General features: G+C 40.5%; 1 protein-coding gene across 2 annotated transcripts in view; it reads right to left on the minus strand.

Moving 5' to 3' along the window:
- The window catches only part of PPEF1 (protein phosphatase, EF-hand calcium binding domain 1), a 147,193-nt gene that overhangs the window by 68,287 nt on the left and 54,345 nt on the right, over window positions 1–24,561 (minus strand). For both annotated transcript variants that reach the window (XM_011995811.1, XM_011995812.1), the window contains 3 exons: window positions 13,186–13,346; window positions 7,289–7,403; window positions 3,443–3,489 (listed from right to left, as the gene is read on the minus strand). In XM_011995811.1, the coding sequence (XP_011851201.1) occupies window positions 3,443–3,489; window positions 7,289–7,403; window positions 13,186–13,346 (323 nt within the window). The remainder of the gene's footprint in view (window positions 1–3,442; window positions 3,490–7,288; window positions 7,404–13,185; window positions 13,347–24,561) is intronic.

The raw sequence follows: 24,561 nt of genomic DNA on the forward strand, positions 1-24,561 counted from the left end.
TTTTTTTTTAGACGGAGTTTTGCTCTTTTCCCCCAGGCTAAAGTGCAATGGCACAATCTTGGCTCACTGCAACCTCCACCTCCCGGGTTCAAGTGATTCTCCTGCCTCGGCCTCCTGAGTAGCTGGGATTACAGGCACGCACCACCACGTCTGGCTAATTTTTGTATTTTTAGTAGAGATGGGAGTTTCATCATGTTGACTAGGCTGGTCTCGAACTCCTGACCTCAAGTGATCCATCCACCTCAGCCTCCTAAAGTGCTAGGATTACAGGTGTGAGCCACTGTGCCCGGCCTTTTTCCTTTTTCTAGATAAATGAAAGTAATGTATTTATTCACTTATTATAAATTCCTTTAAAATAATAATATAGTTTCCGGGTTTTCTGCTGTACCACGGTTGAAAATACTAATGATATTGTTGATCAGCTATTTTCCCCACTGCTTTATCATTGTTGCTATTTTCTTTTTTTAAAAATAAACTTTACCATGTACATTTAAGGTATAACGTATCATGATGTTACAGAATACATACATATAGTAAAAAGGTTACTATAGTGAAGCAAATTAATATATCCATCATCTGACATAGTTACCCATTTTTTGTTTTTTTTGTGGCAATAGCAGCTACAATCTACTCATTTGACATGAATCCCATATATGGTACAATTTTATTACCTATAGTCCTCATGTTGTACATTAGATCTCTTTTCAGTTTCTTAAAGTGGAAACTTGCTGTCATCAATGGCTCTTCCCTCGGTTTCCCCCCTTAAACCAGGCAGTTTCGAGATTCTGGTGTATGTGGTTCATTCCATGTCCAAGATGCATTTTACCTTCTTCTCACTCATGCCTGCCAGAATTCTAATCCATGGCTCTTGCACACTTCTGTTTTCCAGACATCCCTCTCACCTCTCTACCCAAATCCATCCCAAATATAATAGTGACCTAGTCTTTCATCACTGGGCTAGCAATCTCCATTTCCCTAGCACTGTCATTGGTTAGCTCTCCAAATATATCTTGCTTGCATTTGAATGCTATATTTTCACCTTTAGTTCCTTTTATAGTACTTCTTACCACCCACCTCCTCCTGTTCAATCTTTACATTAGCACCTTCCAGTTTTATATGCTCCATATAGTTTTGCAGACAGAATTAAAGAAATATGTTAGAATTCTCTTTTCTCATCTGTCTACTCCAGAGTCCTATCCCTGATCACACTTTCACACGAAATAAAGAAATTTTCTTTTCTAAACGCCTTGGAATTTAGTGACTACGTTCCTGATTTAATCTACTCAACTATTTTCCCTTTGATGTATTTCCCAAGCCTCTAGACAAAGAATGACCAGGTTTGTTGTTGTTCTCCACATACCCTGCCCCTCCTCCTTCCTCACATTGTAATTGTCAACAATAGCCGGACCACACTTCTGAACATTTGGTAAGGAGCTATGTCCCAAGTTAAATAAATCCCATCCCCTGTCCATCCTTCCACCTCTCCCACAGCACTCCAGTGGAGCCAGTAGAATCTCCATTTCTTGGTCAGTGAAGCCCCTTCCACCCTGAACTTATTCAGAAAGTCTTCTACCCTCCATAGGCCTGGACTCCCTTCAGAGCACAGGAGCACTCCTAACTCCTGCAGCCCTTCTGAAGGAAAGGACCCACCCCTCCCCAGGACACCCGCCTCAGGCCCAGGAGCAGGGGAGGCTCCACTTGCCCGCAGGGCTGCTCACAGAGAAACACCCCACCACCCTCCTTTCAGGCCCATGACCTCTGACTAAACTTCCTTCCCCTGCTCCTCATCTGAGTCCATGTGGCGCCCCCTACTGTTGAACCCACCTGCTTTCCAGGTCCTTGTCCACCTTATCCCCAAAATTCTCTTTCACTGGCTTGGGCTGCCGATGTTCTAGGCTCCACCCCAGGGCATCCCTTGCCCTGGGACTGCTCCCCCTGCATTTCCCACTATCCCACGGCCCTCACTGCAGTCAGCCTGCTCCCTGACACAGTCGGTCAGCATTCCAGTCCTACTATCCTCCTACTTCTCCCAGTTGACTGGCCCATCCTGGCTTCTCTTCCTTCCCTACCCAGCTTGGATTCTGTGGCTGATGTCCAGAATTGCTCTTTCACCTGCTCCCTCGGGTCCCTGCCAGCAAACCTTTGCCTGGACTTCCCACAGCAACCTGCTACTTTTTTTTTTTTTTTTTTTTTTTTTGCACCAACCTAATAAAACAGTTGCAGTAAAGAAGCCAGCTAAAACCCACCAAAACCAAGATGGCGACAAGCATGACCTCTGGTCATTCTCACGGCTATACTCCCACCAGCACCATGACAGTTTACAAATGCCATGGCAACCTCAGGAAGTTACCCTATATGGTCTAAAAAGGGGAGGCATGAATAATCTACTCCTTGTTTAGCATATCATCAAGAAATAACCATAAAAATGGGCAACCAGCAGCCCTTGGGGATGCTCTGTCTATGGAGTAGCCATTCTTTTATTCCTTTACTTTCTTAATAAACTTGCTTTCACTTTACTCTATGGACTCACCCTGAATTCTTTCTTGTGCGAGATCCAAGAATCCTTTCTTGGGGTCTGGATCGGGACCCCTTTCTGGTAACAATAATAATCAGAATATATTTTCTTTCAACTCATCTGAGAAACCTATGCTATGCCCAATTATTTGGCATGCTAGTTGTGGGGATAACAGGGGTAGGTGAACAATAAATGCATTAATCAAAAAGAGACATTCAGAAGACTAGTGTAAAGGGGTAACCACTGTGAGGGCAGGGACCTCAAGATCAGTTTTCTATATTCAGTCAGTCGTCCCTGAAGCAAACATTCAGGCTGCAACTCTTGGCTCAGAGACAGAAAAAAATCCAATCAAAGAGATGCAGAGAAACTCCATGCCGGCCGAGCAGTTTTGTGCCCTCTGTGCTGGCTCTCACAAGCCAAATGCAATAAATGAAAAGGAGGCACAGCATTGGAAGAGCAACTGAGCCCAAGGATGGCGAATCAGGGGAGAAAAGAGAGCACGCTGGAACTTATTCCTTATAATAGGCAACTCCACTCATGCATAATTAGGGTGCACTGGAAGAGAAGACTGGTATGTGACATGATCATCCCTGAACAAACAAAAATAAAACAGACTGCATCCCTCCCCATCCTGTACCATCTAGACATTTATGATGTAATAAAGACAATACATACAATCAGGTACAAATCCTAACGTATACATAGACCACAATAACGTTGAATGAAGACCCAAATTAAAATTAAAAAAAAAATGTATGAGATGTATGTTAAAAAAAAGATATGGCTCTACAAATCTTTGAGCCTCCTGGTTAAAAACTAACATTATATCTGTATTTGTACATATCTCTAGTAAAACTAATATTGTTGTCTGCCCTAAGACAGCCCTCCCCCAAGAAAAATGCTAATATTTAGCAAATCATCATTTACCTTGTAGAAGATCATAAAAAGATCATCCAGTTTCCCATGCAAATCACCTGCAGTGCAAATGAAAAATCAGTATTCAGTAGAAAACAAGATACAATGCCCATTTTGTTACAGACTTTTAAAAGTGAAATACTGCTGATCCACCCCAAGTGTTCTCAGGGCATTGGGTTTTTATCCTACGACGATGTTAATTTGACAGGAAATTTGTCTCCATAGCACTCTTTTCTTCCTCTCCTATAGTGGGGACAGCATCTAGTGCTTCACTCCAGTCATTTGCACAGGGCTTTGATCACTCTGGGCCAAGCACTGTGCTAAGGGTTTTACATGAATTATCTAGTTCAATCCTTACAACCACTCTGTGAGATGGGTTTCGTCTTCATCATTCTCGTCTTACAAATGAGGCTCAGAGTAGTTAAGTAAGTTATGCAAAGTTACTCAGCCATCAAGTATCAGAGCAAGAATTCAAACCCAACTTTAACTCACTTCAAAACTCAAGTTTGGCTGGGCGTGATGGCTCACACCTGTTATCCCAGCACTTTGGGAGGCCAAGGCAGATGGATCATTTGAGCCTAGGAGTTCAAGACCAGCCTGGTCAACATGGCAAAACCCCGTCTCTACTAAAAATACAAAAATTAGCTGTGCATGGTGGTGCACACCTGTAATCCCAGCTACTCGGGGGGCTGAAGCATGAGAATCGCTTAAACCCGGGAGGTGGAGGTTGCAGTGAGCTGAGATCACACCACTGCACTCCAGCCTGGGCAACAGAGCAAGACTCCATCTCAAAAAAACAAAAAAACAAAACAAAACAAAAATTTAGCCAGGTTTGGTGGTGCGCACCTGTGATCCTAGCTACTCAGTAGGCTGACTGAGGTGGGAAGATTGCTTGACCCTGGGAAGTCAAGGCTGCAGTGAGCTGTGATCATGCCACCACACTCTAGTCTGGGTGACAAAGTGAGGCCCTGTCTCAAAAATAAAACGAAAAACAAAATCCCCTCAGGCTCTTAGCGATTATTCTGTTCACTCACACTGTAATCCCTAGGAGAGCAGCAACAGTATCTACTTTAGTCAGCATTGAATCCCCAAGTGCCTACCATAGTACCCAGTGGATAACAGACACTCAATAAATATATTTCTTGGCTAAGTACATAGCTTTTTAAAGCCATGTTTTCAATATACTCCGGCAGTAGCATCTGAAATTTAAACATTGTGAGTAGATAGTTGACATTCTTTGATGAGACATAGAAAAAAAATGAAAGCCAACTAGGGGAAATCATATGAGTATCTGAAGCCATTAATTAAAAAATAAGGCCAGGCATGGTGGCTCACGCCTGTAATCTCAGCGCTTTGGGAGGCCGAGGCAGATGGATCACTTGAGGCCAGGAGTTCAAGGCCAGCCTGGCCAACATGGTGAGACCCTGTCTCTACTAAAAATACAAAAATTAGCCAGGCATGGTGGTGCGCACCTGTAATCCCAGCTACTCAGGAGGTTGAGGCAGGAGAATCGCTTGAGCCCTGGGAGGCAGAGGTTGCAGTGAGCTGAGATCACTCTACTGCACTCCAGCCTGGGCGACAGAGCAAGACTCTATCTAAAAAAATAATAATAATGAGTGACTATGTGAATATCCAAAAGCCCTATTTGGATAACTATTTCCAGGTAAAATATCTTTCATAAGTTCTGCTCATAAATTTTTATTCTTTGTATTCAACTTAATTACTATAGAATTTAATTTAGGAATACTTTTCCCTCAGTTTGCTTAAAATCCCACAACCAAGATTAACCAGATATATGCAACAGAAGACTCCAAATATACTGGGAATAGTAAAATAGAAACTCTATATCACCAGCACTTATTTATAAAATACTACTATAATATTATTAGCATATTAATATCATTGTATGCTTAAATCTCATTGCTTTCATATGGTCTCACTCTAAATCTAAGGACATAAAGACGGGAGGACTCTTTACTTAGTTTAATATTTTTAACTTCTAGTTGGACAGCGAAAGAAAAACTTGTATCACGGGAAGAAGGACAGAAAGATATTTCCACTGCCAACAAAAACATGAGTGCAGAATTTGTTATCATTTATAATATAACTGTAGACTAAAAATCCTCTTATATTTCATGCATGCTGAAAACTGTGGGGCATATTTACATGTACATGTACAAAAATGCATTTCACAATTAAAATAATAGCAAATTTTCGTCACAATCTCTCCCCCTTTCCCAACACCGTCTTAAACGGAAGACGGTTTTGAAGTTATAGTCCCAATTTTAAATTTTATTATAAATAATCACAAAAGTTTTGAAGTTCAATGAGCTGTTAAAAATGGAAAATAATAATATTCCCATGTTAAGAAAACCCACGGGCCTTGTCTTTTCCCTCTACCAATGGTGCTACATGAAAAAGTCTAGAAATAAGTGCCAAGATGTGGATATCTTTAACGAATGGAGATGTCCAATTAAGTCATTCCCTAATCTTTGTCTCATGATGGAAAATGCACCATCAGGTACATAATGTGAGGATGGCAGATGTGGGGCTGCCTCTAACCTGGGATACAGAAGACCTGATTTTAATTCTGATCCTGCCATTTTTCTGTTTGAGCTTCAATTTCACCCAAAAGAGCAAAGAATAGACTAGAGAACCCTTCAGTTCTCACACTGTGGGATTCTAGGACCGCCCTGCCCTGTAATTAACGTGTGTCTTCTTCTAGATCCTTCTAGCAAGGATGAGTCTGTAGTGGCTCCCAGTGAAACACAGGGGAGCGTAGCCCATTCTCAGTTTGGGCCATTCTAGATATCCTAAGAGCACACCTAGCCCTGGCCTCACAGGCTTCACAGGGTGGCATGGCTTTCTGAGCCTCATGACCCGAAGTCTCTATTTTCCATGAAAAGTAAGGCCAGGTGAGGCCTTGAATAAAAGACCCCCACTGCTGAGATGAATCATCTGCTAGTCAGAGACGTGATGGCCTGATGAGGCTGGAAATGAACCATTAGAGACTCTTCAAAAACCTGAGTCAGGGCATGTCATGAGGTAGGCACTGCTACATCAAGTCCCTGCCACCACTATCAGATGCTAGAAATGCAAATACTTTAATTAGATTGTCAAATTCACTTCTACCTGCCAGAATAAGAGAAATGCAGACGAAAAACTGATTTGGAAAATAACAATCACTGTTTTGTAACCTACAGGCTTAATTAGAAGTTAAGGGAATTGCTGTTCCTTCCACGCACCCCACTCTCAAACAGTTGCAAGCACGCTGAGCACCAACTGTGAGGAATTTCAATGCGTACTGTTTCTTGAAGCAATATCCTGCCAGGCTGGCCTATATGATAGCAAAATCTCAAATCTTGTTATTTAAAAGAACAAGAAACAGATTTCTGGGACATTCCCACTCTTCTAAAAGCTGCAGAGACCAGTTGGAAAAATCTAAAACAGCAGCCAAGGGCAGAGAAGAATTTAATCTCCACCCTGCCATGGGTTTTTCTCTTCCCAGCATAAGTGGCATGCAGAGGCCCACCTAGAAAAAGCAATGTGGAACAAAGAGAATGAGAGCTAGACGGAGGGCAAAGAATGCTTATTCCACCCATGGGTGGTTTTTCCATATTAAAATGCTGTCTGCCTTTATAAAAAGCTACGAGCTCTTTAATTTCTCACATAATTAATTCCTGCCAGCTGGTATGCAAAACAAAGACAAGATGGGGAACAGTATTATCATGATAGATAATTCTATATTAACATTTTTCCCTTAACACAGTCCAATTTACACAGTTTTCAAGTTAGGCAAACGATGTAGGACCAAGAGGCTCCTAAAGATTAATTTGACAACTCTGGTCTGAAACTTACCACAGATTGTTAACTCTTTGGAGGGAGAAGTTTGTACATGAGTGAAATTCGGCATTTGCTTCAGGACTTTCTTGGTTTCAAATAGCACCTCTAAGACATAATGGGCATGAAGTATCTGTGAGGGGGAAGCAGAGAAAACAGATGTAATGAACAAGGAAGACAGACATGACTGTATAAAAAACTGTAAAGGTGGAGCACGTGCGCACGTTTCAGGTCACTGTATTTCAGGATAATCTCTCAATTATTCTGAAATAGATCATTCTAGCACAGTGTCTGGCATATAATAAGCCCTCAGTGGACAGGTGTAACTGAAAAAATGAATCCTCATCCCAGGTCCTTAGCGCCCAAGAGAAGTGAAGGGAGGCACGCCCTTGCCCTAGGGAAACATGCAGACAAAAAGCCAATTGTAATAAAAAAAGAGAAAAAGAAAAAGGAGAGGGAGAATGAAGAAAAAATGATAAATACATACTCCAAAATATAATATAGCATTGATGTGACTACTACACAAATTTAATGTATTTTAATAGGTCAAAACTATTTAGACCTATTGCCATATTGGACCTATGCTGTCCAATATGGCAGCCACTAGCCACAGGGAACTATTGAGCATGTGAAATGGAGCTAATCTGAATTGAAATGTGCTGTAAGTGAAAAATTCACACTGGATTTTCAAGCTCTTTTCTTTTTTTGTGGAGGGGGAAGAGATAGGGTCTATGTTGCCCAGGCTGGTCTCGAACTTCTGGCCTCAAATGATCCTCCTGCCTCAGCCTCCCAAAGTGTTGGGATTACAGGTGTGAGCCACCACCCCCAGCCACATGTAATCTGTTGATTCCCAACACTGGCTTCAGTGTTACCTTAGCTTGTCATTGTAGTTTTTCTGGTCCATTGGTAGTACTAATCAGAGTAATTGTTGTCTAAAGGGGCAGTTTTGTTTTTTAAAAAAGCTAAATTAACAAATATTTGAGAATATATTGCAACAACAGAAAATTATTATGAAAATAATTTCTCTGGGTCTTTGGATTGACTAAAACCATTCTGGTCATACTAGTCCTTGCCTATAAGGCTATCTTTCCATAGCATTAGAATTATATTTACAACTGCAATATTAAATACTCAAGATGATTAACTCAGATGGCAGTCTCTCCATTTATAAATATACTCAGGTTAAATAACCACTTTAATAAAATAGTCACATTCTTTTAAGTTAGAGGAAAATACTACCTTTAAAGAATATTTCTTTTTAAAAAAGCAGTTTTAGGGCCGGGCACAGTGGCTCACACCTGTAATCCTAGCACTCTGGAAGGCCGAGGCAGGCAGATCACTTGAGGTCAGAAGTTTGAGACCAGCCTGGCCAAAATGGTGAAACCCTGTCTCTATTAAAAATACAAAAATTAGCCAGGCGTGGTGGCACGTGCCTGTAGTCCCAGCTACTCAGGAGGCTGAGGCAGGAGAATCGCTTGAACTCGGGAGGTGGAGGTTGCAGTGAGCCAAGATTGCGCCATTGCACTCCAGCCTGGGCAACAGAGTAAGACCGTACCTCAAAAAAAAAAAAAGCAGTTTTAAAATGGAGAAACAAGTCCTTTTTTTAGTTGAAATAAAATTTTAAATAGTAGAAATGGGTAAAATAATGAAAAGTCATTTTCCGTCTCCCCTAGATCATATTCCCCTAATCTCTACCCCTAGAAACAGGCACTGTTAAAAGTATCATATCTTTCCTAGAAATATTCTATGTGTTTGCAAGCATACAAAAATCAATATAACCACAGATGAATATTAAAATGCATGTATAAACATATAATCCCTTAAATACAATGTGCTATATCCATACAAAGTAACATTATTCAGCTAAAAATAGGAAGGAAGTACTGATCCATGCTACCATGGATGAACCCTGAAAACATGCCAAGCAACAGATGCCAGGCACAAAAGGCCACATATATTGTATGATTCCACTTATAGGAAGTGTTCATATTAGACAAATCCATAGAGACAGAAGGTAAATTAGTATTGCCAGGGGCTGGGGAGGGAGCAAATGGGATTGATTGCTAATGGGGTTTTGTTTGGGGGTGACGAAAATGCTCTGGAATTACATAGTGGTGATGGTTGCACAACATTTTTAATATACTAAAAACTGTTGAATCATACACTTTTTTTTTTGGCAGTGGGGACAGAGTCTCACTCTGTCGCCCAGGCTGGAGTGCAGTGGCACAATTATTTATGAAATAAATACTCTTAAAAAACCAATGGGTAATACAAAGATCACAAGGGAAATTAGAAAATACTTTGAGATGAATAAAAATGAAAACACAACACATCAAAACTTATGGGATACAGCAAAAGCAGTGTTCAGAGAGAAATTTGTAGCTGTAAATGCATGCAGTAAAAAAGAAGGATTTCACATCAATAAACTAACTTAATATTTTGACAAAGAAAATAAGAATTAGAGTGGAGATAAATGAAATAAAGAATAGAAAAACAATAGAGAGAATTAACAAAACCAAAAGTTGGTTCTTTGAAAAGATCAACAAAATTAACAAACCTTTAAGCTAGACTGACTAAGAAAAGAGAGAAAATGAAAATAACTAAAATCAGAAACTAAAGTGGGGACATTACCATCAACCTTAAAGCAATAAAAAGGGGTTATGAGAGAATACAATGAACAATTGTACACCAACAAATTAGGTAATTTAGATGAGATGAACAAATTCTTAGAAACTCACAAATTACCAAAACAGACTCAAGAAGAAATAAAAAATCTGAACAGATCGAGAACAAGAGATTGGATCTGTCATCAAAAACCTCCTAATAAAGAAAAGCCCAAGACCAAATGGCTTCAATGGTGAACTCTACTAAACATTTAAATTAGAATTAACACCAATCCTTCTCAAACTCTTCCAAAAACAGAATAAAAGGAAGCAATTCCTAACTCACTCTACGAGATCAGTATTACCCTGATACCAAAGCCAGGCAAAGACACTACAAGAAAAGAAAATTACAGACCAATATCCCTTATGAAATAGATGCAAAAATTCTCAACATAATACCAGCAAACCAAATACAACAGCATTTTAAAGGGATTATATACCATGGCCAAGAGGGATTTATATTTACAAGGCTGGTTCAACATAAGAAAATTATTCAATATATCACACCACATTAATAGAATGAAGGGTAAAAAACACACAATCACCTCAATTGATGCAAATAAAAGCATTTAACAAAATCCAACACCTTTTCATGATAAAACCACTCAGAAAACTAAGAATTGAAGGAAATTTCCTCAAAATGATAAAAGACCTTTATGAAAAACCTACAACTAACATTAAACTCAGTGGTGAAAGATTGAAAGCTTTCCCCCTACGATGAGGAACAAAATAAACACGCCTACTTTCACATTGATATTCAATATTGTGGTGGAAGTTCTAGCCAGAGCAATTGAGCAAGAAAAAGAAACAAAAGGCATCCAAATCAGAAAGAAGGAAATAAAACTATATTCACAGATAACATGATCTGGTATATAGAATATTCAAAAGAATATACCACACATGCACACACACACACACACACACAAACACAAACTACTAGAGCTAACAAGTATATTCGTCAAAGCTGCAGAGTGTAAGATCAACACACACGTAATGAGCAATCAAAAAAGGAATTAAGAAAACAATTCCTTTTATAATATCAACCAAAAGAATAAATTAAGAATAAATTTAACCAAGGTGATGAAAGACTTGTCCACTAAAAACCACAAAACATTGCTGAAAGAAATTAAAGACATAAATAAATGGAAAGACACCATGGGTTGAAAGACTTACGTTGTGAGGATGGCAATTATTACCCAAAGTGATATAGCAATTCAATGCAATCCCTATCAAAATCCCAATAGGCTTTTTTGCAAAAATGGAAAATTTGATCTTCAAATTCATTGCAAGGGGCCCCAAATAGCCAAAACAATAATGAAGAACAACTTCAACATTGCAAAAGAACAAAGTTGAAGGACTCACACTTCCCTATTTCAAAACTTATTACAAAGCTACAGCAATCAAGACAGTGTGGTACTGGCACAGACACATAGACCAATAGAATAGAACTGAGAGTCCAATAACAAACCCATATATCTATGGCCTATAGATTTTTGTTTGTTTGTTTTTTTGAGATGGAGTCTTGTTTTCTCGCCCAGGCTAGAGTGCAGTGGCGCGATCTCGGCTCATTGCAACCTCCACCTTTCGGGTTCAAGCAATTCTTCAGCCTCAGCCTCCTGAGTAGCTGGGATTACAGGTATGAGCCACTATGCCTGGCTAATTTTTGTAGTTTTAGTAGAGACAGGGTTTCACCATGTTGGTCAGGCTGCTCTTGAACCCCTGACCTCAGGTGATGCACCTGCCTTGGCCTCCCAAAGTGCTGGGATTACAAGCATGAGCCACTGTGCCTGGCCTGGCCTGGCCTATTGATTTTTGACAAGGGTGCAAAGACCACTCAATGGGGAAAGAACAGTCTCTTCAACAGATGGTGCTGGGACAACTGCATATCCATATGCAAAAAATTAATTTTGACTTCATACCATATATAGAAGCTAACTCAAAATCATTCACAGACATAAGTGTAAAGGCTAAAACTATAAAAGTCTTAGAAGAAAACACAGAGGCAAGTCTTCACGACCTTAGATTTGACAATGGATTCTTAGATATGACACCAAAAGCACAAGCAACCAAGAAAAAACATGGATAAACCGGACTTTATCAAAATGTAACGCTTTTAGGCCTCAAAGAACATTATCAAGAAAATGAAAAAAACAACCTACATAATGGGAGAAAATATTTGCAAATCATATATCTGACAAGGAATTTATATTCAGAAAGAACTCTTATAACTCAATAATAAAAAGCCTGATTTTAAGTGGGCAAAGGATCTGCACAGATTTCTGCAAAGAAGGTATACAAATGGCCAATAAATACATGAAAAGATGCTCAACATCATTCGTCATTAGGGAAATGCAAAACAAAACCACAATGAAATGCCATGTCACACACACTAGGATGGCTATAATAAAAATAAAAACAAAAACAAAATAACAAGTGTTGGCAAAAACATGAAGAAATTGGAACCTTCATACATTGCTGGTAGAAATGCAAAATGGTGCCACTACTGTGGGAAGCAGTTTAGCAATTACTGGAAAATTTAAACATAGAGTTACCACATGATCCAGCATAGAGCTACCATATGACCCTGTGAAATATTCCTAGGTATATACCCAAGAGAACTGAGAACACATGTTTATACGAAAATCTGTGCATGAATATTCATAGCAGCATTGTTCATAATAGCCAAAAGGTGGAAAAGATCTGAATGTCCATTCACTGATAAATGGATAAACAAAATGTGGTATACAATGGAATATTATCAGCCATAAAAAGAAATTAAGTAATGATATATGAAATGACATGAACAAACCTTTAAAACACTAAGTGAAAGAAGCCAAACACAAAAGGCCACATATTTGATGATTTCGTTTATATGAAATGTCTAGAATAGGCAAATCCATAGAGACAGAAAATAGAATAGTGGTTGCCAGGGGTGGGGAGGAGGAAATGATAATAGGAATGGCCTTTCTATTGGGGGTGATGAAAATGTTCTGGAATTAGATATTGGTGATGCTTGCACAATCTTGTGAATGTAAGAAAAAAATCACTGAGTTGTACACTGTAATATGGTGAATGAAATGCTGTTAGCCTAGAGGAGACTTCTATTAAATGGGTAACAGAGGGTAGTTCTCACTTAATGTGAACTGTTTTCTAAAGAAATGCATTTCTGCTGTAGTATGTCCATCCATTCTTTCAACAGTTATTGGGCATCTGTTATGTACAAGAATCAAGGCAGCATCTGCTTACACTTACCTGTTGTTCCTTGAAGGCCTCAAGAAGTAAATCAATATCAGTACAAGTGAGAGGAAATTGTAGCCGAGGGCCATTATAGGAGTCTGGGACATCTATCAAGTCCACATAATCATGTCTGTCCCGCATGTCCTGTTCGCTTTCAAGAGATTGCTTTCTTAATTCTGGAAAAGGAAGGACAGAACCGGAGGGTGGGGTAGGAATCAACATTTCAATACTTAAATTTAATAAATATCTTCTTGAATACCTAGCCCATGTAAGGCACTGTGCTAAATGTTCTGCATACCAACATAGCCCACATATAACTGCGAGGAATGACTGACCCTGAGACCAGAACATTCACATGGGTTACCACCATCCCTTCCTGGGCAGATGTTTTACCACAGCAGTGGGTCCATGGCCAGTGGGAAGGGGAGGCAGGAGCACAGGGAAAATTGACCAATCAAGGTATCTGGATGATCGAAGCTCTAGCTCTAAGTTTTTTGCCCACTCTTACATCTCAGACTTTTACAAATAGGGCGGAAAACAGAACAATACATTATATCTGGTTCAAACATCTGCTGCTATTCAGAACCTACAGAAAATTTAACTGCAACATTCAATTTTTCCCCTGTTAAACACTTCAGAGGATTCTATTTAGCTGTAATGGATTTGTTTTTCTCTGTACATAAAAATAAATTTTCTGACATGATTTTCATTCTTTCTTGGTAACAAAGCAGATAAAGTTAAATGTCAAACCACAGGCAGAAATACCCAAAGAAGCTCTCAGTCTCGGAGAGACAGTTCTACATAACGGAGTGCCTGCATTGTCCATTTTAGTGGGTGCTGAGACCCAGGGTCCTTGCCTGCTAGATTGCCCATGAAACAGTCAGCCCCAGTACAGAAATCAAGACAATTTAGATAGAGAAAGACGAAAGGAAACATGGTAGATTGATTGCAAAAGTGATCCCAATTCTCTACCCCACCTTCTATCCATGCTCTTTGTAATGTACTTTTGCAGCTACTCCCGTCAAGAGTGTGTTTCCCCATCCCTTCAAACCGGCTGGGCTCATGACTTGTATTGGCCTAAAGAATGTGATGGAAGTGCTATGTATCAGTTCCAAGCCCAGGTCTCTCTGGAGGCTTTGTATGCTTTCATGCTCTCTTTAGGAACGATGCTACTACCACAAAGCCTAGGCTAGGCTTAAGAAAGATCCAAGACCATGTAGAGCTGAGCTGAGTCATCCTAGCCAAGGCTGTCCTAGATCAGCCCCCAGCCAGCAGCCACCAGAGTTCGCTCTGGACACATGAGTGAACTCCAGTGAAGACCCAAAAAATTGCCAAATCAAGCCTGCCAAGATCAGCAGAAGTGTTCAGCTAATCTGTAGACTTGTTAGCAAAAAGAAATGTTGATTACATGCCACTGAGGTATGGTGGTTGTTTAATACACAATATTCTTGCAGATAATGACCCAGAGGACAATGGCATACTCTTCAACTCATTAACACTGAATTGTTACAAAGGCCATTCTTCAGAAGTTCTCTGCAAATAGTTTCTCTTTTAAAATATTCAGAGTGGTCAAGTTTGGAAGGTATAATATCAGCAGATATAGACAAAATACATTTTTTTCATGATCCAGTTATGCTGAGAGATTACAGTTAAGAACTAAACGTGAAAAATGTTTTCTAAAGTCATACTGCTTGGTAATTTAAAAAATATTTTCTAAATTATTGTGTATCACAGTGTTTTCTGGTGGCGGTTGATGATGTTTTATAAGAAGTTGAATTTAGGAGTAATAATGTCTGTCCTTAATGTGGTCCAGGAGTGGTTATTTTTCTCATTTGGGTTTGGCTTGAGATTTAAGAATAACTTAATTATTTCAATTTATATTTAAAGACTACAAAGGCAGAGCATCTTGATAACTTTATCTCAGGTTCATTACATAGGCAGTAAAGCCTACATACTTCACTGTCTTCAATGCTCATGCCTCCCTTTTCAATTTGGTAGTCATTCCTGGACATAAATCTTGTTCCAAATGACAACTTTCCTTTTCCTGACTGTACACACGGAAATACCAAGCAACTCTTAGAAAAAACAAATAACAGCAAAAACGAAAACCCTCAGTAGTTTCACTACATCATCTAACAGAATTATAAAGGTTATTTTCTGTTATAGACTCTAAAAAATAAAGTGAATATGGAATGCATGGTCAAAACTAGGGGATTTTGTTTTTTTAGATGGGGGAGGAATTTATGGTATGATTGCAGTGTTCACGAGAAAGGCAGTGAAACAGCCTGGGCAACATGGTGAAACCTCGTCTCTACAAAAAATACAGAAAACTAGCTGGGCATAGTGGCGTGCACCTACAATTCCAGCTACTCAGGAGGCTGAGGCAGGAGGATGAGCCCAGGAGGTCAAGGCTGCAGTGAGGCGTGACTGTGCCACTGCACTCCAGCCTAGGCAACACAGCAAGACCCCTGTCTCAAAAAGAAAGAAAGAAAGGCAGCATAGCTTGAAGCATGCCTGATTTAGAAAGGCAGATGCTGGAGGGAAAGAGGAAATGAAATTGAGGATGCAGCTATGGATGCAGACAGGCATATGGGACCACCCATGGAGCTGTTCCCAGCCCCCTTTCTCCCTTCCAAATCCTCAGAGGCCTGGCAACTTCATAGTCACTTCCTCCCTTGCCTGTATCTCCAGCATGATCCTCTCTTCAGACTCCGTAACACAATTAAACATAGTTGGAGACTCCTCCGATCTAAGATGTCACCCCTGGACTTCGCATCTGCCCCACACTGGCAATGCTTTCCTCTCTCAGCCCAGCACTCTGTCTTTATTGTTCCCACTCTTCCCTCTCCCTGGACTACCCTTGCTTTCTCTTCTTTGGACAATTTCTCATCCTTTAAAACTCAGCAACCCCTGCCCAGGTTGAACCCCAGGCCACACCTTTTCCAAGGCATCATGCTGATAATGACAAGAATGGGAGCTCCCAGTTACTGATGTGCCAGGCACTGTTCTAAGCACCTTACATATGTGTATTCATGTGATGACCGAAGCTATCCTATGAGATTAATATTGTTGGTATCCCCATTTTATATTCGAGGAAAATGGGGTACAGCATGTAAGTAGGAGAGATGGAACTTAACCCCAGAGAAGCTGGCTTCAAGCTCAAACTCTTAACCATTACGCTTTTACTACATATTAAAATGTAACTATGCTACATGATACCTATAGTGTTATTTATATACTTATAACCAATTTATTTAGTAATCCCAACTCTGTGAGCAATAAAGCAAAAATCATTTTATTTTCCCAATCATTGCCTCCACCCATGCTCTGTCATCTCTCCCTTTTCCATTAGCTAACTGACACAGCAAATCAATTCCATCCCTTCCAATTATGAAGACTCAGTCTTGTTACTTAAGAACAAAATCAAAATATTGTTTTCATTCTTTAAAAAAAGAGAAGCTTGGTCTACCATCCCTTCCATAGATCTGATGACCCTCATTGCCTAAAAGTTCAGTGACAAATATATGAAAAAGCACTAGTTCCCTAAACCGATTCTTAGTTAAAACTACTCAATATGAAGTATTAATCAATGTCAAATCATAATCCTTCTGCTGGTTTTTAGCAACACAAAACAGAATAACATAAATTCTCTTCCAGTAGCTAATGTGTCATGTATGAAAACAATCAAAGGCTTTAACATTTCTTATGTATATGCTGTTCTTGTGGGCTAGAACTATTATAACTAATAACAATAATTTAATGAATAATATATAGAGATTTGTACAACACAGAATTAATCCTTACCTATTTGATTTACAATTTTGTCAACATGAATCTAAGCTAATTAAGAATTATAGGCAAATGATACCTTTACAAGTTGTTCTAAAGAAAATACATCAAAAATACCCCCTACACACAATCTTTTCTTTTACCCAGTACAGACTCAAAATCTGGACAGGGAAAAATTTAAAGCCCATAAATTTTTATACAACAATTTCTGCCTCTACCGCCCACATGTCACTTTGAAAACAAGCTCCAGATATTGCTGGAAAAAGAAAAGCAACAATTGAACTACATTTATAGTTATTTTTGTTTCTCAGTTATGAATCTGGATCAGAACCATTGGTGTCCATATAATAAATTCAACAGATGCCAAAATGACATTTCATAAAATTCAACATCTGTTCCTGATTTTTTTAAAACTTAGAAACAAGGAATGGAATAATACTCCTTAACATCGCTTTATAAATTTAAATCATCAATAATGGTTTTTCCATTAAATCATTAACAAAACAAGGATGCCCACTTTCATTGTTTCATTCTAACACTGTTCCACTATCTTTGGCCAATGCAATAAGACATGAAGCTGAAATAAGAGCAGTAATTATTGTAAAGAAAGATATAAAAATAAAGTTACTTATGGCCAACGTGATTAAATACCTACACCCAAGAAAATCAATGGAAAAAATCCCAGAATTGATGGGAGAATTAAATGTAGTACAGAGCCTGGGTATGGTGGCTCACACTTGTAATCCCAGCACTTTGGGAGGCCAAGGCAGGAGAATCACTTGAGTCCAGGAGTTCGAGATCAGCCTGGGCAACATGGCAAAACCCCTATACAAAATGCAAAAAAATTAGCTGGGCAGGGTGGTGCGTGCCTCTAGTCCCAGCTACTCAGGAGGCTGAGGTGGGAGGATCATCTGAGCCCAGGAGGTCAAGGCTGCAGTGAGCCATGATCACGTTACTGTGCTCTAGTCTGAGGGACAGAGTGAGACCCTGTCTCAAAATATATATATATATATGTGTGTATATATATGTATACTATAATAAATATATATTTTATATTATATATATATAAAATACAGACGTTAATCACACTGGTTTGAATCACAGCTTCTCCACCAATAAGATGAATAACCGTGGGAGATTACCTTCTAAGCCTCAGATTCCATATCTACAAAAAGGGGATGATAATACTACTAATCTAACTGGTTGGTCATGAAGACTAAATGAAATGATGCATTTAAAGCACTTAAATACATGGCACATGGTAAACATGTAACAAATATCAGCAATAAAAATAATATATTATTATTACTTAATAGTAGCACAATATAAGATAAATTGACATAATTCAAAAGCTTTACTAAACACTACCAACAACCAATGGAAGATATAATGGGGAAAATGTTCTGTTCACCATAGCAACAAAAAATATAAAATACCTGGTCCAATAGGACATTTTGGCTGATCTGCGAAGCAGAAAGAAAAGTGAAAACAACACTTCCACACACTCCAACCCACTCCCCGCTTCCGCCAGTCTCTGTTTAAACCTATGGCTATGTATGGCAGCTTCGGCTTTCTGCCTGTGGGAGGAGGCTGACGTGTGAAAAGTGGACTGGGAACGTTTCTGTGGAGTCTGTACTCCTCATGGAGTCCTATGCACTGGTGTTGAGCTCTTAAAGTGGTAGCACAGGGAGATCAACTGTTATAATTGATCATCATGAGGTGGTAGGATTACAAGGACAAGTATGACTGCTTCCAGGGTCACCTCTTATCTTCAGAGCACCCAACGTGTCTCAAGATACTCCATGCCCCAGAGTTAAGACCGTTAATCTGGTGGCCCCAATATCTGGAAATGTTAAATAACCTTCTGGTTCCTAAAAATACCCTATTTAGGCTGGGCGTGGTGGCTCACGCCTGTAATCCCAGCACTTTGGAAGGCTGAGGTGGGTGGATCACCTGAGGTTGGGAGTTCAAGACCAGCCTGACCAACATGGAATAAATCCTGTCTCTACTAAAAATACAAAATTAGCCAGGTGTGGTGGCACAGGCCTGTAATCCCAGCTACTCAGGAGGCTGAGGCATGAGAATCACTTGAACCTGAGTGGGGGGAGGTTGCAGTGAGCTGAGGTCATGCCACTGTACTCCAGCCTGGGTGACAGCAAGATTCTATCTAAAAAAAAAAAAAAAAAAAGGAAGAGTTAGAAAACTCTTCCAAATTCGTAAGAAAAAGACAGATAACCCAATAGAAAAATGGACAAAAAACCTGAACAGGAACTTCACCACATGAGATGTCCACATGACCAATAAACATACAAAAGCGTGAGCAATTTGGTCGGGCGTGGTGGCTCATGCCTGTAATCCCAGCACTTTGGGAGGCCAAGGCGGGCAGATCACCTGAGGTCAGGAGTTTGAGACCAGCCTGGCCAACATGGCAAAACCCCATCTCTACTAAAAATGCAAAAATTAGCCAGGCATGGTGGCACATGCCTGTAGTCCCAGCTACTCAGGAAGCTGAGGCAGGAGAATGGCTTGAACCCGGGAGGCAGAGGTCACAGTGAGCCGAGATTATGCTACTGCACTCCAGCCTGGGGGACAGAGTGAGACCCTGTCTCAAAAAAAGAAAAAAGAAAAGAAAAAAAGTGAGTAACTTGACTGCTCACAGGGAAATGCAAATTAAACCTGAAATACGATACCACTACATACTCACCAAAATAACTAAAATGAAAAGAATGGACTATTGCAAGTGTTGGTGAGGATGGAACAACTGAACTGGTGAGAGTATAGCTTGTTACAACCATCCTGTAAAAATGTCTGCCAGTATCTAATAAAGCTGAACAGATATAAGCCCTATAACCCCAAACTTCTATCCCTGACTTGTGGTACATTTTTATGATAATGGCTCCCCAAGGAATCATGCCTCCCTGTGTCTACATCCCTTTATACTGTAATACTGCCACTCCTCCGAGCAAGAGATGGATATCTCTTTAACCGCTCTGAATTCATGGCTGGCCTTTTGACTTGTTTTAACCAATAGAGTATGGCAGAACTGATTTCCCAGAGTTCTAGCGCATAGGCCTTAAGAGCCCCTGCAGCTTCTGCCTTTGCCCTCTTGGACCCAGCCATCATGTAAAGAAGTCCAGAATAGCCAACTGGACAGAGAGGCTGTGTGAGAAGAAGAGAGGCAACCAAGTTGTTTTTGTTTGTTTGTTTGTTTTTGAGATGGAGTCTCACTCTGTCACCCAGGCTGGAGTGCAGTATCACCATTTTGGCTCACTGCAAGCTCCGCCTCCCGGGTTCAAGTGGTTCTTGTGTCCCAGGTCTCCTGAGTAGATGGGATTACAGGTGTGCACCAACACACCCAGCTAATTTTTGTATTTTTACTACAGATGGGGTTGGTCAGGCTGGTCTTGAACTCCCGACCTCAAGTGCTCCATCCACCTCGGCCTCCCAAAGTGCTGAGATTACAGGAATGAGTTACTGCACCTGGCCAAGAGGTAACCAAGTTAATAGCTAATACCAAAGTCCCAGACATGTGATTAAAACCATTTGATCTTTCCTGCCCAGTTCAGCTAGATGAGTGAGCTCAACCGATAACACATGGAACAGAGGTAAGTTGTTCCCAGCAAGCCCTGTTCAAATGCCTGACCCACAGAATCACATGCAATAAAATGGCTGTTGTTTTTAAGTCACTAAATGTGGGGGCAGTTTATTAGGTAGCAATAGATAACCAAAAATGAATATATAGCAAAATAAATGCATACATATTTTACCAAAAGGGACATGTACAAGAATGTACGTAGCAGCACCATTTAAATCACCAATCTGAAAACAACTCAAATGCCCATACACAATCAAATGGATCAATTATGGTATATTAGTAAAATGGAATATTATTCAGCAATAAAAATGACCAAATTACAAGGATGATTCTCACAAATGTAATGATGAGCAAAAGAAGCCAGATTCAGGGCCGGGAGCGGTGGCTCACATCTGTAATCCCAGCACTTTGGGAGGCTGAAGCGGGCAAATCACCTGAGGCCAGGAGTTCGAGACCAGCCTGGCCAACATGGCGAAACCCCATCTCTACTAAGAATACAAAAATTAGCCAGGTGTAGTGGCGAATGCCTGTAATCCCAGCTACTCAGGAGGCTGAGGCATGAGAATCCCTTGAACCAGGGACAGGGAGGCAGAGTTTGCAGTGAGCCGAGATTGCACCACTGCACTCCAGCCTGGGCGACAGAGCAAAACTCCATCTCAACAACAACAACAAAACATTAAAAAAAAAAAAAAGAAGAAGCCAGACTCAAATGAGTATATACCACATGCTTCCATCTATATAAAGAACTTCAAAGACTAGGGTGTAGAAGTCAAGAAAGTAGTTATGCGATGGTGTGGGGGTTGGGTAGCACTACAAGGCAGGATGGGAAACTTATGTGGCCCTAATCAGGTGCCAGTTACATGGGTGTGTTTACTTCGAGAAAATGTACTGAGTCATATAATTTGTATACGTTCCTGTAGTGGATGTTATACTTCCAAAAAATGCTTATATAAGACTAAACCATTGTCCCCTTCTTTAATAAAAGTATTTTTCTTATATTTTAAAATCACCTACAGAATTTTTAAAATACAAATTAAAACAACAACAACAACAATAACAACAACAACACAGTCTGAGTAAACATCTCCAGGCTGGAACCCAGCCATCTGTGGCTCTGAAACTCCTTAAGTGAGTCTGATGAAGTGAGCCTGGGTTGAAGTATTAGGTCATGAGCAGAAAGTACTGTTTCATTTTATCATTATCATATTTCCTCTCAAAAACATTTTTGCCAAAGAATATGAACCATAAACAACTGTCTTCGAATTGCAGTTATCTAAAAGAAAAAATGGCAAAGTACCCACTTCCACCCACTCCCCACTCCTTAGGTTTGGCTATTTCACCATTCAGAAGGCTTCCACAGATCATTAAATGCTTTAATTAGTTTCATACATATGCACTTAGCTCAAATCATGCCTATTAAAACACCATTCTTTTACCACTTCACTTTGAAGTGTATTTACAAGATTATTTAAAAGATGATCCTAGATGCCATACACGATTTAATGAGAGCAAAAAAAAAAAAAAAAAAAGGTTGGCCCAAATTAAAGCAAAATGAGTGTTTAAGTCTGGCATCTGTCTTGGAGATAATAACAGGCAGATCTTAATTTACAGGAGAAATACATGGTTGTAAAAAATCATAATTTTAAAAACTTTTTTGAAGTATACCTCCATTGCCTGCCTCTGCTTCAGAATGACTAGATGATAGATAGACAGACAGACAGATCAAAGAGAAGAGAGGCCGGCTGCAGTGGCTCATGTCTGTAACCCCAGCACTTTGGGAGGCTGAGGCAGGCGAATCACAAGGTCAGGAGTTTGAGACCAGCCTGGCCAACATGGTGAAACCCTGTCTCTACTAAAACTACAAAAAATTAGCCAGGCGTGATGGCAAGCACCTGTAATCCCAGCTACTCAGGAGGCTGAGGCAGGAGAATCACTTGAATCCAGGAGGCGGAGGTTGCAGTGAGCCGAGACCATGCCACTGCACTGCAGCCTGGGCAATAGAGCGAGACTCTGTCTCACACACACAAAAAAAAGACAGAGAGAGGACAGAAAACAGATACAGTGGGGCCAACTGTGTTTAATCTGCCATTTTCCCCCAGATCTGCTGCATGAAATACTCAAAATATTTTGATCTCTCAGAACAAAAGTTCTGCGGATAAAAAATAAAGTTTCCGTGATCTTGGTTCCAAGATGGCCAAATAGGAACAGCTCCAGTCTACAGCTCCCAGTGTGAGCGACCCAGAAGACAGGTGATTTCTGCATTTCCAAGTGAAGTAAGGGGTTCATCTTACTGAGACTTGTTGGACAGTGGGTGCAGCCCATGGAGTGTGAGCTGAAGCAGGGCAGGGCATCGCCTCACCCAGGAAGTACAAGGGGTCAGGGAATTCCCTTTCCTAGCCAAGAGAAGCCGTGACAGATGGTACCTGGACAATCGGGACACTCCCACCCTAATACTGCGCTTTTCCAATGTTTTTAGCAAATGGCACACCAGGAGATTATATCCCGTGCCTGGCTCAGAGGGTCCCATGCCCATGGAGCCTCATTCACTGCTAGCACAGCAGTCTGAGATCGAACTGCAAGGCAGCAGCGAGGCTGGGGGAGGGGCGTCCGCCATTGCTGAGGCTTAAGTAGGTAAACAAAGTGGCCAGGAAGCTAGAACTGGGTGGAGCCCACCGCAGCTCAAGGAGGCCTGCCTGCCTCTGTAGACTCCACCTCTCGGGGCAGGGCATAGCTGAACAAAAGGCAGCAGAAACTTCTGCAGACTTAAACATCCCTGTCTGACAGCTTTGAAGAGAGTAGTGGTTCCCCCAGCACAGAGCTTGAGATCTGAGAACAGAGAGATGGTCTCCTCAAGTGGGTCCCTGACTCCTGAGTAGCCTAACTGGAAGACACCTCCCAGTAGGGGCTGACTGACACCTCGTACAGCTGGGTGCCCCTCTGAGACAAAGCTTCCAGAGGAAGGACTGGCAGCAACATTTGCTGTTCTGCGATATTTGCTGTTCTGCAGCCTCTGCTGGTGATACCCAGGCAAACAGGGTCTGGAGTGGACCTCCAGCAAACTCCAACTAACCTGCAGCTAAGGGTCCTGACTGTTAAAAGGAAAACTAACAAACACAAAGGATATCCACACCAAAAACCCCATCTGTACATCACCATTATCAAAGACCAAAGGTAGATAAAACCACAAAGATGGGGAGAAACCAGAGCAGAAAGGCTGAAAATTCTAAAAGTCAGAGCGCCCCTTCTCCTCCAAAGGAATGCAGCTCCTCAACAGCAACAGAACAAAGCTGGATGGAGAATGACTTTGACAAGTCAACAGAAGTAGGCCTCAGATGATCGGTAATAACAATCTTCTCCGAGCTAAAGGAGGATGTTTGAACCCATCGCAAAGAAGCTAAAAACCTTGAAAAAAGATTAGACAAATGGCTAACTAGAATAAACAAGTGTAGAGAATACCTTAAATGATCGCTTCTCGGCCTTTTGGCTAAGATCAAGTGTGAGAATACTTTAAATGACCTGATGGAGCTGAAAACCATGGCACGAGAATTATGTGATGCATGCACAAGCTTCTATAGCCGATTTGATCAAGTGGAAGAAAGGGTATCAACGACTGAAGATCAAATGAATGAAATGAAGCAAGAAGAGTTTAGAGAAAAAAGAGTAAAAAGAAATGAACAAAGCCTCCAAGAAATATGGGATTATGGGAAAAGACCAAATCTACATCTGATTGGTATACCTGAAAGTGACAGGGATAATGGAACCAAGTTGGAAAACACTCTTCAGGATATTATGCAGGAGAACTTCCCCAAACTAGTAAGGCAGGCCAACATTCAAATGTAGGAAATACAGAGAACACCACAAAGATACTCCTCGAGAAGAGCAACTCCAAGACACATAATTGTCAGATTCACCAAAGTTGAAATGGAGGAAAAAATGTTAAGGGCGGCCAGAGAGAAAGGTCGGGTTACCCACAAAGGGAAGCCCATCAGACTAACAGCAGATCTCTT

Source organism: Mandrillus leucophaeus, unplaced genomic scaffold (genome assembly GCF_000951045.1).
Source record: "Mandrillus leucophaeus isolate KB7577 unplaced genomic scaffold, Mleu.le_1.0 Scaffold499, whole genome shotgun sequence".
Taxonomy (NCBI): Eukaryota; Metazoa; Chordata; class Mammalia; order Primates; family Cercopithecidae; genus Mandrillus; species Mandrillus leucophaeus.